The sequence below is a fragment of the Bufo bufo genome, chromosome 5, assembly GCF_905171765.1.
Source record: "Bufo bufo chromosome 5, aBufBuf1.1, whole genome shotgun sequence".
Lineage (NCBI taxonomy): Eukaryota > Metazoa > Chordata > Amphibia > Anura > Bufonidae > Bufo > Bufo bufo.
In genome coordinates, this window is record NC_053393.1 from 441,668,449 (window position 1) to 441,693,384 (window position 24,936).

General features: G+C 41.0%; 1 protein-coding gene across 2 annotated transcripts in view; it reads right to left on the reverse strand.

The window, feature by feature from the left end:
* The window catches only part of CREB5 (cAMP responsive element binding protein 5), a 505,301-nt gene that overhangs the window by 14,674 nt on the left and 465,691 nt on the right, over positions 1 to 24,936 (reverse strand). For both annotated transcript variants that reach the window (XM_040433574.1, XM_040433575.1), the window contains exon 9: positions 6,936 to 7,163. In XM_040433574.1, the coding sequence (XP_040289508.1) occupies positions 6,936 to 7,163 (228 nt within the window). The remainder of the gene's footprint in view (positions 1 to 6,935; positions 7,164 to 24,936) is intronic.

Genomic DNA, 24,936 nt, shown 5'->3' on the forward strand with positions numbered 1-24,936 from the left:
ACAGTGAAAAGTCGCCTCCAGCCTTTCACACTCCCAGCATGGGTCACCAGATCTTTGTCCAGTAACAGAGAGTGCTTCAGGTTGCTTCCTTTGTTGTATGTTAAGGTGCGCATTATATACCCTACCATTATAAAAAAAACAAAAAAAAACACACAACTGTTTAACTCTTTCATGAAGGGAGGGGGGTTTAATTGGTTTCTCAGTGTACCCCAGAATGGTTTGTTTCTTTTTTGCAAGAGATATGGGGCTTTCTTATTATTCTAAATGAAAGTGGATACTATTTAATTGTTTGGGTTTTATTCAGAAACAGGAAAAAAAAAATACAGTTTTCCTCATTTTACATGCTGTTTTTGACACAGTTTGACTAAATAATATTGACCCCAAAAATAAATCCCCTAATTCTCCTGTGCATGTCAAATATGTGTACATTGTGTAATGTATGATGACGCTATAGCACCAAAGAACATTACCGTAATGTTCTTTAAGCCTATTTTAGCTTTAGACCGTTCATTCACATGGTATGTACAGGGAGGGGTTAATTGGCCACTACTTTGGATGTCCAGTGTCGTTACCTGAGCCAGTGGCTGTTAGTTACAGTCTTCCCTGCTCTCGCCCAAAGCAGAGGGAGCAATGAAGATATAATGCAGTTATGCAAAATGGTCTGCTGCAAGCTGGTGTATATTTACGTGAGGCGGGAAAGAAGGGGTTAAGTATTGTCATACTTTTTGAGTACTTCTGTTACAATGTACTAGTAAAAAAGTCCCACTCACTTTTTCTGAGATAGTCACTGGTATCCAAAAAAGTGGCTCAGGGGCCAGTTCTATATGTAACATGTCTATTAATTTTAATGCAGCAATTATATTAAGTTACAATATCAACCGTAGATGTCAGGTTCCCTTTAAAGGAACACATATTAGCAAGCTTGTGAGCTAATAATGTTTTGAAATGAAAACAGTATAAATTAAGAAAACAATATGGCTTACATTGTCAATAGATATATAATAAATATCTGTGAATACACTTGCAATCAACATTTAGGCTACAATTTGCTTGAACTAACTGTGGAGGTCACCACCATATTACACTTTGTAGTAGAATCATGGTTGGGCCAGTCCTACAAGTACAAAAGTATTTCCAATCTATTGTCATACCCTTGCCGGACTGTTCCTATATTAGTAAGTGGCTTCACGTAGTTTGCTGAAGACATTTTGCAGGTGCATATGGCAATGGTTAATGCTTTTAACCTTTCCCCCTTACCTACTCAGAATCAAAAGATGTGAAGATACTATCTCTGCCCGAAGCTCACGATTGATATTACTCCATGCTGGGTATGTGTTTTTAACCTTCAGGTAAACTGTGACTCTGCAACCTTTGTAACAAAAGCTAAACATCTATAAACGTGCCAACTTGTGAACTGAAACGAACACCCTTGTAATAGGACACATGTGTACATTGACAGCTGCATAAACGTTATACTAAAATATGACTGCATAATCTCACAAAGTCTTCATTACCCATGTACAGTTAAACTCTACTATGGCTCTGTTCTCCGTTGTCCTTTACTTTTCCTTCTCTATGCATCGACAAGGAGCCTTAGCCTTGCCTATTTCTGTAACAAATGGGGCCCCACTGGGATCTTGAGGTAAGGGAGTTGTAGTTGATGACGTTCTTCTTTTCTGCCTTAGAGCCAAAGACATACAGTACAGACCAAAAGTTTGGACACACCTTCTCATTCAAAGAGTTTTCTTTATTTTCATGACTATGAAAATTGTAGATTCCCACTGAAGGCATCAAAACTATGAATTAACACATGTGGAATTATATACATAACAAACAAGTGTGAAACAACTGAAAATATGTCATATTCTAGGTTCTTCAAAGTAGCCACCTTTTGCTTTGATTACTGCTTTGCACACTATTGGCATTCTCTTGATGAGCTTCAAGAGGTAGACCCCTGAAATGGTTTTCACTTCACAGGTGTGCCCTGTCAGGTTTAATAAGTGGGATTTCTTGCCTTATAAATGGTGTTGGGACCATCAGTTGCGTTGAGGAGAAGTCAGGTAGATACACAGCTGATAGTCCTACTGAATAGACTGTTAGAATTTGTATTATGGCAAGAAAAAAGCAGCTAAGTAAAGAAAAACGAGTGGCCATCATTACTTTAAGAAATTAAGGTCAGTCAGTCAGCCAAAAAATTGGGAAAACTTTGAAAGTAAGGGCTATTTGACCATGAAGGAGAGTGATGGGGTGCTGCGCCAGATGACCTGGCCTCCACAGTGACCGGACATGAACCCAATCGAGATGGTTTGGGGTGAGCTGGACCGCAGAGTGAAGGCAAAAGGGCCAACAAGTGCTAAGCATCTCTGGGAACTCCTTCAAGACTGTTGGAAGACCATTTCAGGGGACTACCTCTTGAAGCTCATCAAGAGAATGCCAAGAGTGTGCAAAGCAGTAATCAAAGCAAAAGGTGGCTACTTTGAAGAACCTAGAATATGACATATTTTCAGTTGTTTCACACTTGTTTGTTATGTATACAATTCCACATGTGTTAATTCATCGTTTTGATGCCTTCATAGTCATGAAAATAAAGAAAACTCTTTGAATGAGAAGGTGTGTCCAAACTTTTGGTCTGTACTGTGTATTGGGAGATTTATCAACTCTTGATATCCCTTGTGCAGCCAGAGCACACGCTTAATTTATGATAAGACGCACGCCTCATCCTATATTAGGCACATCCTCTGGCAGAACATGTGCCCATAGAATATGTGCCCCTCAAACTTGCCATAGATTTCTGTCTTCATTTTCACCAGAAAAGTAGAGAAGATGATGATAAATTTGGCGTGGCCGGTGGCCACCCCCTCCTGGTGGGATGTTCAGAGTGTTCACGGTTCAGTTTTTTGCAGATTGATGAACCTCAGTCCATCTTTGCTTCTGAGAGACTCTGTCTCTCTAACAGTCACGAGACTCACTAGCAATTTGATCATCCAGCTGTTTTTTTTTTATTCGAACCAAACTTTTATGTTACCTCTGTTCTAACTTTATTTGAGAAGAGTTGCTGCCATCAAGTTCTAAATGAGTTATGGTAATTTTTTTCATAAAATTGTAAAATATCTAATTTTCAACATCTGATATGTCTTCTATAATCTATTCTATTGTGAATAAAATATGGGTCTATGAGATATACAAATCATTGCATTCTGGTTTTACTTACATTGATTTACATTTTACATAATTAAAATTGCCAATGGTAGCACAAAGTCCAAGTCTGAACCTTGTGATCACTTAATTGATGCATCATCTTGTCCAGAGTTTGTAAAATTAACAAAACATATATAACCGTTGCTAAATGTTCAAAACCTATACAAAATCTCTTAGAACTTATCCCACCATGGGCTGTAAATCTAGGAAAAAACGAAATGTTCCACTGCTTCAAAGAAGTTCTCTGAAGGCTCTGTTCATATAACAAAGCAATATGAGTTATGTCAAAGTTAAAACATAAAAAATGTATTACTTAACATTCCCCATATGTCTACTTTATGTTGGCATCATTTTGTAAATGTCATTTTATTTTTTTAGGATATTAGAAGGCTTAGAATTTTAGAAGCAATTCTTAAAATTTTTAAGAAAATTTCAAAAACCCATAGTAGAAACCCCCATAAATGACCCCATTGTAGAAACTACACCCATCAAGTTACTGAAGTTACTCAAAACTGATTTTACAAACTTTGTTAACCCTTTAAGTGTTCCACAAGAATTAAAGAAAAATGGAGAATAAATTTCAAAATTTCACTTTTTGGGCAAATTTTCAATTTTAATCCATTTTTTTTCTTTAACACATCGAGGGTTAACAGCCAAACAAAACTCAATATTTATTACCCTGATTCTGCAGTTTACAGAAACACTCTATATGTGGTTGTAAACTGATGTAAGGGCACACGGCAAGGCGCAGAAGAAAAGAAGTGCCGTGTGGTTTTTGGAAGGCAGATGTTGCTGGACTGGTTTTTAGACACCATGTCCCATTTGAAGCCTCCCTACTGCACCCCTACAGTAGAAACTCCCAAAAGTGACCCCATTTTGGAAACTACAGGATAAGGTGACACTGTAATGGGTACTTTTTTGGGGTACATTTGATTTTTAGTCGCTCTATATTACGTTTTTATTTTTTGTTTTTTACAACGTTCATCTGACAGGTTAGGTCATGGGCTATTTTTATAGAGAAGGTTGTTACAGACGCAATGATATCAAATATGACTGCTTTCTTTGTTTGTTTGTTTCAGTTTACATAATAAAGCATTTTTATTTTATTATGCTTTTGTGTCTTCATTTTCTGAACGCCATATTTTTTTTATTTTTCCGCCGATCGTCTTGTGCAGAAGCTCGTTTTTTGCAGGAAGAGTTGATGTTTTTATTGGTACCATTTCTGGGTGCAAATACGATTTTTTTGATCATTCAATATTACACTTCATGGGGCAAGTTGACCAAAAAATTGGTTGTTTTGGCACAGTTTTTATTTATTTATTTTTACAGTGTTAACCTGAGGGGTTAGGTCATGTGATATTTTCATAGAACAGGTAGTTACGGACGCGGCAATACCTAATATGTATACTTTTTCTTATTTATTTAAGTTTTACACAATAATAGCATTTTTAAAAACAAAAAAAATATGTTTTAGTGTCTCCATAGCTTTTTTATTTTTTGGCCAATTGTATTAGGTAGGGGCTCATTTTTTGCAGGATGAGGTGAAGGTTTGATTGGTACTATTTTGGGGTTATAAACCTTTTTGGATCGCTTTATGTGATGTTAGGTGACAAAAAATAGCTTTTTTTTTACAGTGTTCACCTGAGGGGTTAGGTCATGTGATATTTTTATAGAGACTTTTTATTTATTTTACTTTAATACAATAATAGCATTTTTGAAACAAAAAAATGATGTTTTAGTGTCTCCATATTCTGAGAGCTATAGTTTTTTTTTTTGGGCGATTGTCTTATGTAGGGGCTCATTTTTTGTGGATGAGGTGATGGTTTTATTGGTAACATTTTGGGGGGGAATACGCCTTTTTTATCGCTTGGTGCTGCACTTTTTGTGATGTAAGGTGACAAAAATGGCTTTTTTTGACACAGTTTTTATTTTTTTACGGTGTTCATTGGACGGGGTGGATCATGTGAAATATTTATAGAGCCAGTTGTTATGGACGCAGCGATACCTAATATGTGTGTTTTTCTTTTTTTTTTCAATTTTTTATTATAAAGCTGGGGAAAGGGGCGGTTTTTTCTTTTTTTACTTTTTTTTATTATTAAAAACACTTTTGTTATTTTTTTTTTTTTTACTTTACTTCTGTCTCACTCTGGGACTTCAACTTTTGGGGGTCTGATCCCCTCTGCAATGCATTACAATACATCTGAGTAATAGACTAACAGGTTGCGTAGGAGACCCAACCTGGGGCTGAATCTCCTCGGAACCCGTAAAAGGGAGGTCTCCATGCCGTGCAAGGCATTGGGCAGCCTATGCACGGCATCAGGCTGCCTTTTCACCCATCTGGTCCCTACCACAGCAGTGCGGGGACCCGATGGGCTCCCTCATCCGCCGCAAACTCCTTCTATGTCGCGGTCAGGGCAGACCGCGGCATAGAAGGGGTTAATCCGCTGGCTTTTACAGCGATGCCGGCGGATATAGCAGGGGCCCGGCTATCAGTGACTGTTGGGCCCCTGCAGTGATCGGGCGCGCACCGCTCAGGTGTCCGCCCGATCACCATGACGTAATAGTACGTCCAAATGCGGGAAGTCATTTGCGACTATGACGTACTATTATGTCATGTGTCGGGAAGTGGTTAAAAACAACAAAACTGTGTACATGACTTAGCACAAGCCAATTAAAAGGGTCATCCAGGAATTTACTATACTGTACCTTAGGATAGGCCATTAATATCTGTTTGGTGGGGTTCCAACACTCAATCACCACTGCTGATCAGTGGTTTTGGAGTAGTTACTGCAGCAGAAGTCAGCTGTGTAATTACACTGTTCTGTTTGTAGTGTAGTGGGTAGAGCTGGTTGCTGCAGCACTGGGAGCAATACTGCATTTACTAGCTATGTCCACTACACAATGGACGGAACTGTGGTATTGGAGCTACTGGAGAACTGCTGATCAGGGTTCAGGGTGTGTAGGGTGCCAATCAAATATTGATGGCCATTCCTGAAGATAGGCCATCAAAAGCAAAATCCTGTACACAGTTTGACTTCCTGACATTCAAAGCTTCTGCTATAATGTGTGAATGTATAATGCACGATCAGTCCAATGTTTGTTTGCTCCTCTCTCCCTATTCTGTGCTCTCAGCCCCCTGGTTCACAAGGACCAAAAGAGCTCAAATGCACAAAAATACATTTCTAAAATAAATATTTCATAGTAATAAAACTTTTGTTATTTAAAAAGGAAAATTAAAAATTTAAAATCGTTTGGGCATTTCAATTGTTGTATTTGGAAATAACGTAAATAGAGCACCATAAAGTCCTCTTATCCTACATTTTGAAATAAGGCGGATTAATTCCTTACACATTACTCTGAAAGCTTATGTTTTTTTCAGGAATTAATTTAAAGGAAAAGGACATAAAGTTTAATACCTCAATATCCTTAATAACTTGTACTGGATAAATGTTATATTAAAAAGGAAAAATAAAGTTATGTTATGTATAGACTAGACCCGTGGGCTTATATCAATAAATCTTAATGAAGCTTTTACTTCTGCAGAAAGTTCACTTTGGCATCCTTGGACATGGCTTGTTTTCATAAGAGAACCTCAATCATTTTTGAGGGCAGATTATGTCTGTGTTTTTATTATTAATCTAATATGTCTTGCTTTACAGGCAGGTTGTGTATGATGGAGTGGTCCAGAAAACGCTCAGGCTCTAAACAGTGGCTCTCTGAGGCTGTACAGTACACACCTGAAGCTGCATGTTTGTCTGGGTGAGTTCCTCTGCTTTCTTTTCCAGTGACATCACCCAGACCTTCCTTTTCTGTCTGCACCGGGTGGCAGCTGCTCGGTTCCTTTCCAGAAACTTTCGCCGCCTCTCGTCTGGATCCTCATCCACCACCCTCCTGCGTCGGCCTCCCGTGGGCTGAGGGGGTTGTATTGTCTGAGTGGGCTGCATTTGCTGTGCTGCTGGTGAGAGCTGGACAAAGAAGAAAAGCTAATTGACTTTCATGCTACTAAAAACAGACATGTAAAATGTGGTGCTAGAAATGTCAGCCAAAACATCATTCAAATGACAGCTCTGTATTTCTTTTATTTACATAAATTCATATGGATAAATAAATTATCTGTCAAAAATATTCAGAAAAAAATGTTTGTATGTATGTTTTACACAGGAGCATGAAGAGGTGCAACTTGAAGCTCCTGGACCTCGATCCAATCTGTAAGAGCGCACTCACCTACCACATGTCATTTATAATACCGGACTTCTACATAAAGGGAATCAACAAGGTAAAAGAGGAGAGAATACGGTATATAAAAGAAGAAAAACTGCTACAAGAGGACATAGTTTTAAATTAGAGGGGCAAAGGTTTGAAAGTAATATCAGGAAGTATTACTTTACTGAGAGAGTAGTGGATGCATGGAATAGCCTTCCTGCAGAAGTGGTAGCTGCAAATACAGTGAAGGAGTTTAAGCATGCATGGGATAGGCATAAGGCCATCCTTCATATAAGATAGGGCCAAGGGCTATTCATAGTATTCAGTATATTGGGCAGACTAGATGGGCCAAATGGTTCTTATCTGCCGACACATTCTATGTTTCTATGTTTCTATGTTTCTTATGTGACAAAGGAGCCTTCTGGCCTCCTTAGGCACCAGGGCCCCTGTGAAAATTCTATATCTGCACCCCCTAGAGCTACACCCCTAAAAACAAGGGTGACTTGACCATTTGTCACTTGGGCAGTAGTCAGTGGCAAGAGGGAGTCCATAGACTCTCAAAAAATGAACCACTTATTCAAGCTTAACAGCAGTGCCTGAAAAAAGATAAATGCTGCACAAACTGCCATGTTAATCCACTTTAAAGCAGTCGTCCAGGATTTTAACATTGATAACCTATCCTCAGGATAGGCCATCAATATCTAGTTACCTGTATTTTTCGCTTTATAAGACGCACTTTTTCCCCCTAATAGTCGAGGAAAAATGGAAGTGCGTCTTATAAAGCGAATACTAGTGAGCGCTTCCATTATGGAAGCGCTCACTAGTATGAATTAGGTGCCGGGAGTTGGGAGGGAAGTGCCGCAAGCGCTTGTAGTACTCACCCTCCCTGGTCTTCCTTGTTGGGGCCGGCACTTCACTGTCCTGGCAGCGTACAGCGTCAGCACATAGTGCGCGCACTATGACCGGACGCTGCACGCAGTCAGGTAACAGAGCAGCGCAGGCCAGGAAGACAGGGGAGCGCAACTTCTGCCGGAGATGAAGAGGAGCTGTGGCGCAGGATAGGTAAGAGGAGGTTTTTATTTTAATCTGATCTGAGGTCTGATGGGGTCTAACATTGAGGGCTGATCTGAGGTCTGATGGCGGTCTAACAATGTGGGCTGATCTGAGGTCTAGTGGGGATCTAACATTGAAGGCTGATCTGAAGTCTGATGGGGGTCTGACAATGTGGGCTGATATAAGGTCTGATGGGGGTCTGACATTGTGGGCTGATCTGAGGTCTGATGGGGTTCTCACATGGAGGGCTGATGTGATATCCTGATAAAGGGGTCAGATGTGATGTCCTGATCTTATGTCCTGATATTTATGGTGGTCTGACCTGATGTCCTGATATTTATGGGGGTATGATCTGAGGATCTGATATGAGGGCTGCTGAAAAGAATTTTTTTTCTTATTTTTCTCCTCTTAAACCTGGGTGCGTCTTATCATCGGGCGCGTATTATAAAGCAGAGCTGCAATTACCAACTCCATCCACTCTGCTGTGCCTATTGCTGGAGCTACTCTGAAACCCCACCATTCAGATATTGATGGCCTATCCTGAGTACACGGCATTAATATTAAAATCCTGGCCAAGCCTTTCTGCATCCAAACCTAATTGTCTCCCCAAAATTAGCTTAAAGCAAATGTCCTCTTTGTTGTGACTAATAATATAATAATGGGTTGCTATTCATCGAGCCCCACTACTGTTTCAAAAATAATATCATTATCCATCAGGCCATTTGCATACAAAACAAAAATACCTTCAATGTCCCACCAATGTCCTCTGCAAGCAACTTTCTCTTTAGTGCCCACCCATTTCTGTCAAATTATTGTTGATAGTCCTCTTTGGGGTAACACCAAATTTGATGAAAGCCTCATTTGATCCATGATTACATATGCATTTGGGTGTACAGTGATAATACAGTTACAGATGACATATTTAATAAGCATGTATTACAGATGAGCAAATCAATTCAGAATATGTCCCGAATGTTTAATATGAATTATCAATGAACCTGAATTTCTTGTTTAGGCAAATTAGAAAGAAAAGTTTTCTTTCCCTTGTAAGTGAGAGCTGATTTGCATATCAAATGGATGTTTCTCAGATGGATGTTATATGTTGGATGTGATTTGTGCACAATTTAAATTTACATAGAATTTTTGAAAAAATATGACCAATCGGATATGAGACAAACTTCGAGAAATTTGCTCATCTCAGTATTTATCATACCTAACAACATTCATCTTTTCATAGTCAAGACCAATGGTCATTGTCAGATGGCAAAAGTATAAGGCTTAAAAATAATTAGAAAGTAATTAAGCCACACTCCAATTGCTTCCAGCAACGTATAGGATGTATTCACCCATAGTACACAGTGCAACAATTCAGCTCTTCAGTGGAGCTATTTGTGGTTGGACTAATAAACTTTGAGTCTGGTCATTTGAGGCTCTGTCTGCACCCATTCGTTCATGAGGACTTCATTACTGTGCAGATCATTTTCACTGTTCGCTATATGTTAAACATCTTAAATAGATGCCAACTCCTCATGGTTTCCTAAGTTAAGGCCCTTTTTTCCATAGGGACAATTATTGGGACACCAGTTCCCGATAACTGTCCTGTGTAAATGGGCCACAGATGATCAGCTTGTTCATCAGGAGAAAAGCATCATTGATGCAGCACCCAAAATTATTGTTTCTAGGTAGCACAGTATCTTGTCTAAACAGGGAACTGCTGTCCAGAAACAATGTTTTTGGTGATGAGTGATCTTGGTAGTGGTCTGTTCCTTATAATTGCCTAGTAAGTCTAGTGTAAAGGGACCTTAAAGGGGTTCTCCAGCAACCTGCCCTAAAATGTGAGCATGACTGGTTGCCTCCACTTGCAGAGATGCCTGGGGTGTCTGACTACACACTATGCTCTAGTACAGGCATGGACAACCTGAGGCTCTCCAGCTGTTGCAAAACTACAACTCCCAGCATGCTCAGACTGCCTACAGCTATCAGCCTGCAGCAGGGCATGGTGGGAGTTGTAGTTTTACAACAGCTGGAGAGCCACAGGTTGGCCATGCCTGCTCTAGTACTTGCATACCGTATACTACATATTGGTGCATTTTCCTGTCAGGCTGCTCAGCCATGATGGCATATTAGCAGGATCACATCATTTTAACTCTCTAGTCTTCCAGTCTGGATAATTCTGTTCAAATTTGCAGTTGCTGGAAATAGTTCTGTTGTGTTGCACAGATAAGATGTGCTCATATTTATGCCTTGAATCAACATTTTTGACCTCAGGTAAAATGAATCCATTGTCTTTGTCCTTTTCAAAACTCATTCATAACACGAAAGACTGATGTCAGATAAAACTGATGATGTGGGAGTCCACACATGACTTTTTATAATGTATCTAGTAAGTCTGTACTGTAGCCAGACACTGACTTTCCATTCAAGAGGCCCATGTTTTTGGGAAGTCATGCAGAAAACTCGGTCCTCAGGCCTATGGCCAACCCAGTCTTGTAATGGCTGTTAATGCACCAACTAAAAAGTTGCTTAACAGTACTGCACTCCTATTGTAAGAATTTGTGTTTCTAAATGTTGATGGATAGCTCAAGCGATTTCCCACTGATTAGGATGTAGAATGAAGGTGGACACCAATGGAGATGGCAATCAAAAGCAGAGGGGGTGTTTGGACGGTTTACAGCCAAGAGCCCAGGACACTTCCCTGGTTTATAAATGTCCAGTGGACACTTGTATTCTCAAGCAAACCATGCACGAGTCCTTACAGCTTGATGTTCTCTCTTGCTGGTTATATGACTGAAAACAATTAAATGTGTGTCTCCATCAGCTATATGGTAATATTAGGAATTTGAGAAAGTGAAAGCTACCAATTGACCAATTTTAAAGGGAGTCTTTTACCTAAACTGACCATTATAGAACACTAACACTATGATCTGCATTATAGTCCCCATACTGGAATGCTACTTACCGTATAGCTGTCCGTCGCTTATTTTTGCTAAAAAAAACACTTTTCTTCAATATGTTAATTAGGTTCTGAAGGTGCCCAGGGCAGCGTTCAAGCGGCCGGTGCCCAGGCCCCTTGTCGCTTTTCATGTGAAACCCCTCCCCTTTCACCCCTCTGGCCCGCCCTAGGTTCTTCAGAAATCCAGCGCCAGCGCCGTTCACAAGATTCGCCACGCCTGCTCACTTCATTCCCCATTATGGGCAGAGGCACAAGAGCGTTTGATGCACATGTGCTGGCCCGTACATCTAGAAAGTGTTCTAACAAAAATCCTTACTTCGTAAAAATACCTTACAGTGCGCAGACGCGGCTTCTTTTAGGTAGGGTATTAAAACTCTAGTGCATGTTGGTTATCTAGCAATTAATTTATTTGATAGGTGGAAATATGGCAAAAAAGTGTACTAGAGTGTGTAGTTACCAGTAGGAATGGAAGTCCTCTCAAGATAAGTCAGTTGGGTTCAGCACCAAAATACAGTATATAGCAAAGAAAAAAATAATATAATAATAATAGTAATAATAATAAGGTACACACAGAGGTACAGTACCCAAAATATAGTAACATGGGCCACAAACTATTAAAAATACCACACAGCTAAAATTGTGCATAAGTAGAAAGGACAATATGACAAATATAGTGGTCTGATTGGGGAAAGATTACACAATGCTTTTGCCTATGAAAGGGGCAGTAACAAAATGAGAGTATATTAGAAAATTGTTGTTTATGCAGTCTCCTGATAAATTGGTATATGTTTACCAAAGGTATGCTTACAATGCATTATCCTGCCTGCAAGCGCATTATGTTCTGTCGACCAGCCTGCAGATACAATATAACATGTCTACTATAGATACTAAATCACTAATAACGTTGTAGTGTTAACCTCTTATCACACATCCTCAGTTCTGGCATAAGTTCAAAGGCGTAGCCACTGCCTTCTAAATTATTTCTGACATGCAGCCTGGTAAGGAAAAGATTTCTAATGGGGCTTCTACATTGACTAGATTCCCACTGATTAAAGTGCCATTACACAATATTCACAGGGCTCATAATTTTAAGGAGAGCCTAAACCTATAAAACTAAGTGCTGTCCTTGGGAGCCTGACAAGGTGCGTACTACTTAGAAGGCAGATGAGTGGTGTGCAGATTTACAGTCACTAGAGATCACCTGATCATGCTGCGGCATGCAAGCCTCTAGTAATAATCACTAAAATTAAAAATATTTGAAAGAAAATAAGTAAGCAGGCACACTCTAATTTGGGTCAATTTATTAATTTATTTATATATATAGTGAATGTAAGATGTATTAAAATAATGTTCGATAAAATGAGGCAAAGGTGTAGCATATGGTATGAAGAATCGTATTGGGGAATTGAATTCTGCTAACTGTCCTTTTTAATGGATAAAAGTAATGGATGTAGAGATGGGTGGGTTGTCACTAAATAGTCACCAGCTGGTATTGGGGATGTTATGGTGATAAAATATAAAAATAAAATGTGCGCTAATAAAATGTGCGCTAAAAAAATGATGCGCTAGTTAAACGAAGAAGGTAAAAGAATATATGTAAGATAGTTGTCCTTATACATAGAATCGTCTTTTCATGAAATAGTAGTCTCAAAGTGGAGGCTAAGAATAATGCGTTTTGCTCCTTATATAGGGTAGTCTTTTTCTTTTGTGGTGATATCCTCTAGATAAGAGATAAATAAAATAGGTGAATATTGCGCCTTGTGACTCCTTTTATATGATCCCCGATATTAAATGGAGAGTACGTGATGCGCCTTTTTGCTATATAAATAGCATAGAGCCGCAGGCATGTACATTAGTATATTGTAGTAATAAATTGATGTTATGCTTCTTATGCGGGTGCTATGGGAGGAAGGAGCGCTCTGTGCCTGAGTGCGGCGTCCTGTACTGCCTCTGGCTACAGAGATCACTACAGAGACGGGACGCCACACTCAGGCACAGAGCACCCCTTCCTCCCATAGCACCCGCATAAGAAGCATAACATCAATTTATTGCTACAATATACTAATGTACATGCCTGCGGCTCTATGCTATTTATATAGCAAAAAGGCGCATCACGTACTCTCCATTTAATAGCGGGGATCATATAAAAGGAGTCACAAGGCACAATATTCACCTATTTTATTTATCTCTTATCTAGAGGATATCACCACAAAAGAAAAAGACTACCCTATATAAGGAGCAAAACGCATTATTCTTAGCCTCCACTTTGAGACTACTATTTCATGAAAAGACGATTCTATGTATAAGGACAACTATCTTACATATATTCTTTTACCTTCTTCGTTTTACTAGCGCATCATTTTTTAGCGCACATTTTATTTTTATATTTTATCACCATAACATCCCCAATACCAGCTGGTGACTATTTAGTGACAACCCACCCATCTCTACATCCATTACTTTTATCCATTAAAAAGGACAGTTAGCAGAATTCAATTCCCCAATACGATTCTTCATACCATATGCTACACCTTTGCCTCATTTTATCGAACATTATTTTAATACATCTTACATTCACTATATATATAAATAAATTAATAGATTGACCCAAATTAGAGTGTGCCTGCTTACTTATTTTCTTTCAAATAATCTACTCCTGACTGGGTGAGTCAGTTCTAGCAGCTCCGCACCTCGATCATTTGCCTGAGCAGTAGAGCCGTCTATTCCATTCTTTCTCTTTTTAAAATTAAAAATATATTACAATATAAGGAAAATCGGTGTATTTATATAGTAGAAGAATTCTATGAGTTACTTGATGATTGTATATAATTGTGTTGTTCAGATGGAAAGGATTAGAATGAAATAATAGTACATTAAGTGTATGTGTGTGTGGGGGGGACAGCGTTTGGCATATACACTGAGAAATATACATATATGCAGTTGTGTTCCAAATAATAGCAGTGTGTTTAAAAAAAGTGAATAAAGCTCAAAATGCTTCTAATAGCTTCTATTTCCATACACACAAATACATTGGGAAGGAACACTACACATTCTATTCCAAATCAAATCATGAAGAAAAATATATCAAATTTGTGTGGTTCCTCAAAAAAAATTGGAGAAAAGTGAATTTTAGACTGTTCAAAAAAAAAATAGCAGTGTTTGTATTCTTCTTTACAAACTCAAACATTCACTATATAAACTGAAAAATGTTTGAAGATTTTGCTTTCCTTTGAATCACTTAACTAATATTTACTTGTATAACCACCGTTTCTGAGAACTGCTGTACATCTGTGTTGCATGGAGTCAACCAACTTCTGGCACCTGTGAACAGGTATTCCAGCCCAGGATGATTGGACTACATTTCACAGTTCTTCTCTATTTCTTGGTTTTGCCTCAGAAACGTTTTCTATTGGATTAAGATCCGGGGATTGGGCTGGCCACTCCATAACCTCAATCTTGTTGGTCTGGAACTAAGATGTTGCACGTTTATTGGTGTGTTTAAGGTCGTTGTCTTGTTGGAACACCCATTTCAAGGGCATTTCCTCTTCAGCATAAGGCAGCATGACCTCTTCAAGTATTCTGATGTATTCAAACTGAGCCATGATCCCTGATATGCGATAAATAGGACCAACACCGTAGTATGAGAAACATCCCTATATCATGATTCTTGCGCCACCATGCTTCACTGTCTTCACAGTGTACTGTGGCTTAAATTCAGTGTTTGGGGGTCGTCTGACAAACTGTCTGTAGCTACTAGACCCAAAAAGAACAATCTTACTTTTATCAGTCCACAAAATGTTGCGCCATTTCTCTATAGGCCAGTCAATGTGCTCTTTGGTAAATTGTAAAGTCTTCAGCACATGTCTTTTTTTCAACAGTGGGACTTTGCGGGGGCTTCTTGCAGATAGTAACTTTAGACCTTCTTTGATCTTCCTGGAGCTGATTTTTGGCGGAGTCCTTGCCATTTTGATTATTCTTCTATCCAATGATAGTTTTTCCCTTTCTTCCACGTCTTTCAGGTTTTGGTTGCCATTTTAAAGCATTTGTGATCATTTTAGCTGAGCAGCTTATCATTTTCTGAAATTCTTTATATGTTTTCCCCTCTACTGTCAACTTTTTAATCAAGGTACGCTGTTCTTCTGAACAATGTCTGGATCAACCCACCAGCAGCACTAAATACACGCTCAGACAAAACGCTGGCGGCAGGGCAGGCCAGCACCTCCAAAGCGTAGAGCGCCAGTTCGTGCCACGTGTCCAGCTTGGACACCCAGTAGTTGTAAGGCACTGAGGGATCACTGAGGACGCTGACACGGTCTGCTATGTACTCCTTCAACATCTTCCAAAATTTTTCTCTGCTTGTGGCATCAGGGTGAGGGTGCTGGCGGGGTGTCATGAAACTGTCCCAGGCTTTAGAGAGTCTTGCCTTGCCTCTGTTAGAACTGCTGTGTGTTCCCCTTGTCTCCCCTCCTCGTTTGGCCAAGGAAGTACGGACTCTGCCACCAGCATTATCAGATGGAAAATGTTGGAGCAATTTTTCAACAAGGATCTTCTGGTATTGCACAATTTTGCTCATCCTCTCCACCAGAGGAATGAGAGATGAGAAGTTCTCTTTGTAGCGGGGGTCGAGAAGGGTGAACAACCAGTAATATGTGTTGTTTAACCCCTTAAGGACCGGGCCATTTTTCACCTTAAGGACCAGACTGATTTTTGCAAATCTGACATTTGAAACGCTTTACTTATCCAAGCCATTCTGAGATTGTTTTCTCGTCACATATTGTACTTCATGACAGTGGTAAAGTTGAATGAAAATATTTCATTTTTATAAAATAAATACCAAATTTACCTAAAATTAGAAAAAATTTGCAACTTTCCAAATTTCTATTTCTCTGCTTTTAAAACAGATAGTGATACCTTCTACAGCAGGGCGCAGAAGGAAAGGAACGCCATATGGTTTTTAGAAGGCAGATTTTGATGGACTCCTCGGCACCAGTAGAAGGCAGGTCCCGATGCCGTCCAAGGCATTGGGCAGCCTCTGCACGGCATTGGGCTGCCTTGTAACGCATCGGGTCCCCGCCACAGCAGGGACTTGATGCGCTGCTTCCCCTGCCGCAAACCACTTCTATGTTGCGGTCAGCATGGACCACGGCATAGAAGGGGGATACAGCAGGGGCATAGAAGGGGGATACTGCCGGACCCCTGCAGTGATCGGGCGCGCACCGCTCCGGTGCCCGCCTGATCATCCCACCGTGCATGTATGGCGGAATGCATTCTGGAAATGCATCCTCCACCGTACATGCACGGCATTCTGCGTTAACGCACAGGTCGCGGAAAGGCAGCCTAACATGAAGTCAGCCATGTGTGCCAGAGTACCGACAGGCGAGACTTCGCTGTTGCCATCAGGAGGATCACTCCCAATCTCCTCATCCTCCTCCTCTGCCCACCCTTGCAGAACAGAAAGAATTAAACTTCTATGGGTACTACCCTCTGTAGCTGAGGCAACTGTCTCCTGCTCCTCCTCCTCTTCAGTCTCCAATTCGCGCTGAGAAGATGAACTGAGGGTGGTCTGGCAATCATCAACCTGTGTAATGTCTTCCCCCATTTCCACCTCTTCCACATGCAAAACGTTATCCATAATTGTGAGCAGCGAGCGTTTGAGAAGACATAAAAAGTGGGATGGTGACGCTGTGAGGCAGTGGTGTGACCCGCAGACACTGATTGTGGACCCAAGCGTTCGGCCCACCTATTAGGGTGCTTTGATGCCATGTGGCGGATAATGCTGGTGGCGGTGAAGTTGCTAGTGTTCACGCCCCGACTCATTTTAGTGTGGCACAGGTTGCAAACTACTATTCATTTGTCGTCCGCACTTTCCTCAAAAAAGCGCCATACTGCCGAACACCTACCCCTTGGCAAGGGAGATTTACGAGAGGGGGTGCTCCGTGGAACATCTGTGGGCCTGTTCGGTGGTGCTCGCCTTCTATCTTTGCCACCCCACTGCCTCTTCCAGCCTGTTGCAGTGCTGCAGATCCCTTCCCCTCTGTACTGCTCTCCTCGCTCGGCTTGTTGCCACCTTTCCAGGTTGGGTCAGTGACTTTGTTGTCTAGCACCTCCTCTTCCACTTCCTCACTCTGATCATCCTCCTGATTTGTTGATCTAACCACAACCTCAGTGATTGACAATTATGTGTCATGCTCTTCTTTAACCTCTTGAGACAGTAATTGCGGCTGATCCAGCGAGCTTGCCCGCCGTCACTGCCAGATCGTATACCGCTGAAGAAGGCCAAAACAGGCCGAAACGTACGGTACTCATGCAATATGACTGAGATATATGGGCATCCACTGGATCATGTATGCAACATGAAATAATTGTGAATAATGAATTTCACTAATCAATGGCAAATTGAACTAGCTGTGTGCAGCAATTTTTTCTACTACAGATTACGACTAACAAAATCTTTTGCTAGCACCAGCAACAACGGTGTGCTGTACTTCATTCTGAAAATAATAGAAATTGTGGTTGAGTCATTGGCAACTGTGTCTCATCATCATCCACCTCATTAAACACTAATTGCTGTTCCCCAGCATCATGTTCTTGTGACTCTGGATGCTGAAGAGGTTGGAAATCGGGGCACAAGATCTCAGGTCCCTCTTCAAGCAAGCTTGGCGAGAGGGCCAAATCAATTAATGGCGATGAAAAGAGGTCCTCGGAATATCCGAGTGTGGGATCACTTGTTTGGCCAGACTGTAAATGGTGGGAGTAAAGAGGATCAGGGTGAGGATTGTGTGGACCAGACTCCTGGCTACTGAGACTGGACTTGGTGGAAGACAGGGTGGTGGTTAACCGACTGGAAGCACTATCTGCTGCAATTCAACCGACCACCTGCTTGCACTAGGCTGTCTTCAAGAGTGGTGTCCTGCGCCGCCCTGCAAACTGGGACATGAAGCTAGGTATCTTGGATGATTGTTTTTCTTGTGCTCTGGCAGCAGACACAGTTTCAACGTGCCCAGGGCCACGGCTTCTGCGTGCACCATCAGCATCATGGCTACTTCCCCGTCCCTTAATGCTTGCCTTCTTTATATTAAATGTTATATGCATGCTTGACACACAAGATGTGGCACGGATGTCACAGTTCACAGCAAGCACAGTATATGGAAAAAGTACGTAAAAGTATGGAAAAAGGAAAATAGATTTCACTTATATTTTTACTATCTCTTGTCCTGACACACAAACGCTATTGCAGCACAGATGTGACAATTCACTGCAGGGACCGTTTATAGGAAAAATGTGGATAAATTATGGAAAAAATATATTTTCAGTCACTAATATTTTTCCCAATATCTGGGCCTGACACACACACGCTATTGCAGCACAGATGAGACAATTCACTGCAGGGACCGTTTATAGGAAAATCATGGATATATTATGGAAAAAATATATTTGCTGTCACTAATATTTTTCCCAATATCTGGGTCTGACACACAGACACTATTGCAGAGCAGATGTGACAATTCACTGCAGGGACCATTTATAGGAAAAATGTGGATAAATTATGGAAAAAATATAATAGTTTTCGCTAATATTTTTCCCAATATCTGGGCCTGACACATACACGCTATTGCAGCACAGATGAGACAATTCACTACAGGGACCCTTTATAGGAAAATTATGGATAAATTATGGAAAAAATATATTTGTTGTCACTAATATTTTTCCCAATATCTGGGCCTGACACACAGACGCTATTGCAGCACCTGCAGGGACCGTTTATAAGAAAATTATTGAAAAAAAAATATTTGCTGTCACTAATATTTTTCCCAATATCTGGGCCCAACACACACACGCTATTGCAGCACAGATGTGACAATTCACTGCAGGGACCATTTATAGGAAGATTATGGATAAATTACGGAAAAAATATATTTGTTGTCAGTAATATTTTTCCCAATATCTGGGCCTGACACACAGACGCTATTGCAGCACAGATGTGACAATTCACTGCAGGGACCGTTTATAGGAAAAATGTGGATAAATTATGGAAAAAATATAATTGTTTTCAATAATATTCTTTCTATCTCTGCCCCTGACACACAGAAGGTATTGCTGAACAGATGTCACAAGTCACTGCAGACACCCTCTATAGAAAAAGAATCGCAAAGTATGGAAAAAAAAAATCAAAGACTACTTTGCAAGATTAAATCGCAGCCACCACACACAATAGTCCTTAAAAGGACTTTTGGGTCTTTGAAACGTTTTAAAATGGAATAAATTGCGACGACAAACTCACTACACTATCTGTCCCTTCCTAAGCGCAACTCTCCCTAATTCGCAATGAGCCGAACCCGCGTCATCGGGTGCTATGAAGCGCCCGATGACATGTTCCGGCCAGCCAATCACTGTAATGCCAGTAGCCAACATGGCTACTGGCATTACAGTGATGGCAGTACTTACCTGCACGTTTATTGGCTGCTTAGCAGCCGAAAAACGTGCTTGGAGGAAACTCGAGCACATGCGGTACTCGGTCGAACAGGTATTCGGCCGAGCATGGTCGCTCAACACTAATTGTAATGCATTGTAAAGGGGATCAGACCCCCAAAAGTTGAAGTCCTAGAGTGGGACAAAAAAAATGTAAAACAATTTTTTTTTAAAGTTTCGAGTAAAAAAAAAAAGCATCCTTTTCCCAAAATAATAAAAAAAAAATTGTAAAAAATATGGGAAAAAAGAAAAGTTGACATGTTAGGTATCACCGTGTCCGTATCGACCGGCTCTATAAAAATATCACATGATCCACCCCATCAAGTAAACGCCGTAAAAAAAAAAAAAAACAGTGCCAAAACAGCCATTTTCTGGTCACCTTGCCTCACAAAAAATTGAATACCAAGCAATCAAAATTGTACCAATCAAACCGTCATCTTTTCCCGCAAAAAATGAGCCCCTACCTTAGACAATCCAACAAAAAATAAAAAAACTATGGCTCAGAAAATGGCAACACAAAAACAAGATTTTATTCTGTTCAAAAAGGCTTTCACTGTGTAAACCTTAATAAAAATAAAAATTATAGACATATTAGGTATCGCCACATCCGTAACAACCTGCTCTATAAAAATATCACAGAAAAAAGAAAAAAAATATGCCAAAACAGCAATTGCCTCACAAAAAGTGTATTGCCCAGCAATCAAAAAGTCTTATGTACCCCAAAATCATACCAATGAAAACGTCACCTCATCCCGCAAAAAATGAGCCCCCACATAAGACAATCACTTAAAAAATAAAAACCAATGGTACTCACAAACCAATCCATCAAAATCTACGCTGCAAAAGCCATATGACGCTCCTTCCGTTCTGAATCGTGCCATGTGCCCCCACAGCAGTTTACCACCACATATGGGGTGTTTCCGTATTCAGAAGAAAGTGGGTAACAAATTATGGGGTGATTTTTCTCCTGTTACCCCTTGTGAAAATTAAAAATTTGGGGCTAAAGCAACATTATATTGGAAGAAATAAAACTTTTCATTTTAACTGCCAAGTGTTTTCAAATTCCGTAAAACGCTTAGGGGGTTGAAGTGCTCAGTACCCCCCTTAATATATTCTATATTCCAAAATGAGGTCACTTTTTGAGGGTTTCCACTGTAGAGGTACGTCAGGGTCTCTTCAAATACAAAATCGGGTCTAAAAATCATTCTAGCAAAATCTGCTTTCAAAATCCATATGGCGCTCCTTTCCTTCTGACCACTGTCACGTGCCCATAGAGCAGTTTGTATATTGAGCTTTATTTTTCTGTTAACCCTTGCCTTGTTGCAAGAAAAAATTGATTAACATAAAAAATCTACAAAAAAATGTGAAATTTTGAAATTTCACATACATTTCCCTTTAATTCTTGTAAAACATCTCAAGGGTTAACAAAGTTTGTGACCTCAGTTTTGAATAATTTGAGGGGTGTTGTTTCTAAAATGGGGCCATTTATGGGTGTTTTCCATTATGTAAGCCACTCAAGATCACTTTATTCGTCCTCCGAATCTCTTCCTTGCTGGCTGACGTCACAGAGCTGGAGCGACGAAATCTTGCGATGCGCGAGCTATCGCATGCGTAGTTTGTTCCCTGTGCTGATGCCAGCACAGGGAATGAACATGATGCCGACACTGCGCATGCGCTAGCTCGCACATCGCGAGATTTCGGCGCTCCAGCTCTGTGACGTCAGCCAGCAAGGAGGAGATTCGGAGGACGCGGGGCGGTGCTGGGCTCCTTTCCACTGGACTCATCTCCAAACACAGGACTCATATCAGGTTCATTTGCATATGGATCAAAATGTTTTTTTAACACAATAAAAGCACAGAGAGCTATGGGGACTGGGTATTGCAGATGTGCTAGCGGCCATCTAGCAGCCCATGTCCCCAGCTCTATGCACAAAATCCTGGTGACAGGTTCCCTTTAAGGTGAGAAGTGGCTTGGTAATGAAGGGGTTAAGGATAGTCAATGGCTGATGGCTGCAACTATATAGCTCTATACAGTGACATAAAAAAAACAGTACACATATGTCCAGGGTATATGTTTAATGGACTGTTTAAAACAATCCTGTGAAGAAAGGGATGCAAATGAGCTCTTAACAAGCTCTGCCTCTGATGCCATTAGATGTAAGACAGCTATCCTATAAGTCAAAGTTCAACCATTTAAATAGGCTTTCAGACACGACTAAGATATTAAATAAGCCAATACCTCATCTGCAGACAAAAGTACTGTTCTGTAGACAGCTGTTTTTGGGTAGTTGCCTTGTCAGTACAGAGCAGGGAAACTGGCTGGCTGGATGCAATGCCTTTGACACAGCTCTAGGGGGTTCTGGCTGTCACTAAAAGATCCATGGATTATGGAGACTTTTGTCAGGCAGTGCTCTATGGGGAAAAAATGTATGTAAATTAGCCCTCAACAGCATCTTAAGTCTCCATAATTGATGGATCTTTTTAGCGAAAATCTGAACTTCCCCAAGAGCTGTGCCAAAGGCTTCTTGTCCAGTCAACTAGTACCTTGCTTTTTGTTCATGGATCACTGCCTGAAGTAGATCTCTACACACCACTAGATCTCTTCAATGAGGTCTAGTACCCTTCAGAACTGTCTTATTCACTTTTCTATTACTTTTAAAGTTCTGAGGGATATTGGTTCTCATTGAAGAGATTTAGGAGTTTATGAGACTTACCTTAGGCAGTGTTCCATGGACAAAAACAGGACACTGATTGGCTGGGTGAGAAGCATTGGATGCAGCTTGGGGGATTCTGGTTCTCACTAAAAAGTTTTTTTGGTTATGAAGACTTATGTCAGGCAGTGCTCTTTGGTAAAAAAAAGTATGTACATTACCTCTCAAAGACATCTCATCTAGCTGAACTGCCCCCTGCTGTGTACCAATGAGGTGCAAGAACCCCAAAACAGGTGTCTACAGTTAGGTGTCTCTTCCTTTAGGCCTAGTTCACATGAATGTATGGCTTTTATAGTTTTTTGTGGTCCGTTTTTCACAGATCCGTTGTTCCGTTTTTGAGTTCCGTTGTGTTTCCGTTTCCGTTCCGTTTTTCAGTATGGCATATACAGTATACAGTAATTACAGGCTAGGCATAACATTTTCAATAGATGGTTCCGCAAAAACGGAACGGATACGGAAGACATACGGATGCATTTCCGTATGTGTTCCGTTTTTTTTGCGGACCCATTGACTTGAATGGAGCCACGGAACGTGATTTGCGGGCAATAATAGGACATGTTCTATCTTTCAACGGAACGGAAAAACGGAAATACGGAAACGGAATGCTTACGGAACACATTCCATTTTTAATGCGGAACCATTGAAATGAATGGTTCCGTATACGGACCGTATACTGAACATAAAAAAACGGCCCGTACACTCGCAAAAAAAAAAAAACGATCGTATGAACTAGGCCTTAGTAGGAGTCTCTAGTTTTGCTGGTATGAGGTAGTTTTCCTCCTTTTGGAGGAGAGAAAATCTACATAATTTTGGTCAATAGAGCATTGCCTGTAGTAAATCTCCATACACTGCTACATCTCTGCAATAAGAGCCAATACCCCTCAGAACTGTAAAAACAATATAAAAGCAAATAGGACGGATAAAAATATCTAGACCATTTTTGTTTTAACTAAAGGAGATGTCCACAATGGACAAACGATTTTGCTAGAAGATACACTGGCAACAAGCTGATCATAGAGTGTCCGGCTACTGAAATCACCCTGTGATCAGTCAATATCTACAGTATAATTAGGGAAACCTGAACAAATTGAGCATTACACCTTATGCATCAAAATACACTGCTCAAAAAAATAAAGGGAACACTTAAACAACACAATGTAACTCCAAGTCAATCACACTTCTGTGAAATCAAACTGTCCACTTAGGAAGCAATACTGAGTGACAATCAATTTCACATGCTGTTGTGCAAATGGGATAGACAACAGGTGGAAATTATAGGCAATTAGCAAGACACCCCCAATAAAGGAGTGGTTCTGCAGGTGGTGACCTCAGACCACTTCTCAGTTCCTATGCTTCCTGGCTGATGTTTTGGTCACTTTTGAATGCTGGCGGTGCTTTCACTCTAGTGGTAGCATGAGACGGAGTCTACAACCCACACAAGTGGCTCAGGTAGTGCAGCTTATCCAGGATGGCACATCAATGCGAGCTGTGGCAAGAAGGTTTGCTGTGTCTGTCAGCGTAGTGTCCAGAGCATGGAGGCGCTACCAGGAGACAGGCCAGTACATCAGGAGACGTGGAGGAGGCCGTAGGAGGGCAACAACCCAGCAGCAGGACCGCTACCTCCGCCTTTGTGCAAGGAGGAACAGGAGGAGCACTGCCAGAGCCCTGCAAAATGACCTCCAGCAGGCCACAAATGTGCATGTGTCTGCTCAAACTGTCAGAAACAGACTCCATGAGGGTGATATGAGGGCCCGACGGCCACAGGTGGGGGTTGTGCTTACAGCCCAACACCGTGCAGGACGTTTGGCATTTGCCAGAGAACACCAAAATTTGCCACTGGCGCCCTGTGCTCTTCACAGATGAAAGCAGGTTCACACTGAGCACATGTGACAGACGTGACAGAGTCTGGAGACGCAGTGGAGAACGTTCTGCTGCCTGCAACATCCTCCAGCATGACCGGTTTGGCATTGGGTCAGTAATGGTGTGGGGTGGCATTTCTTTGGAGGGCCGCACAGCCCTCCATGTGCTCGCCAGAGATAGCCTGACTGCCATTAGGTACCGAGATGAGATCCTCAGACCCCTTGTGAGACCATATGCTGGTGCGGTTGGCCCTGGGTTCCTCCTAATGCAAGACAATGTTAGACTTCATGTGGCTGGAGTGTGTCAGCAGTTCCTGCAAGACGAAAGCATTGATGCTATGGACTGGCCCGCCCGTTCCCCAGACCTGAATCCAATTGAGCACATCTGGGACATCATGTCTCGCTCTATCCACCAACGTCACGTTGCACCACAGACTGTCCAGGAGTTGGCAGATGCTTTAGTCCAGGTCTGGGAGGAGATCCCTCAGGAG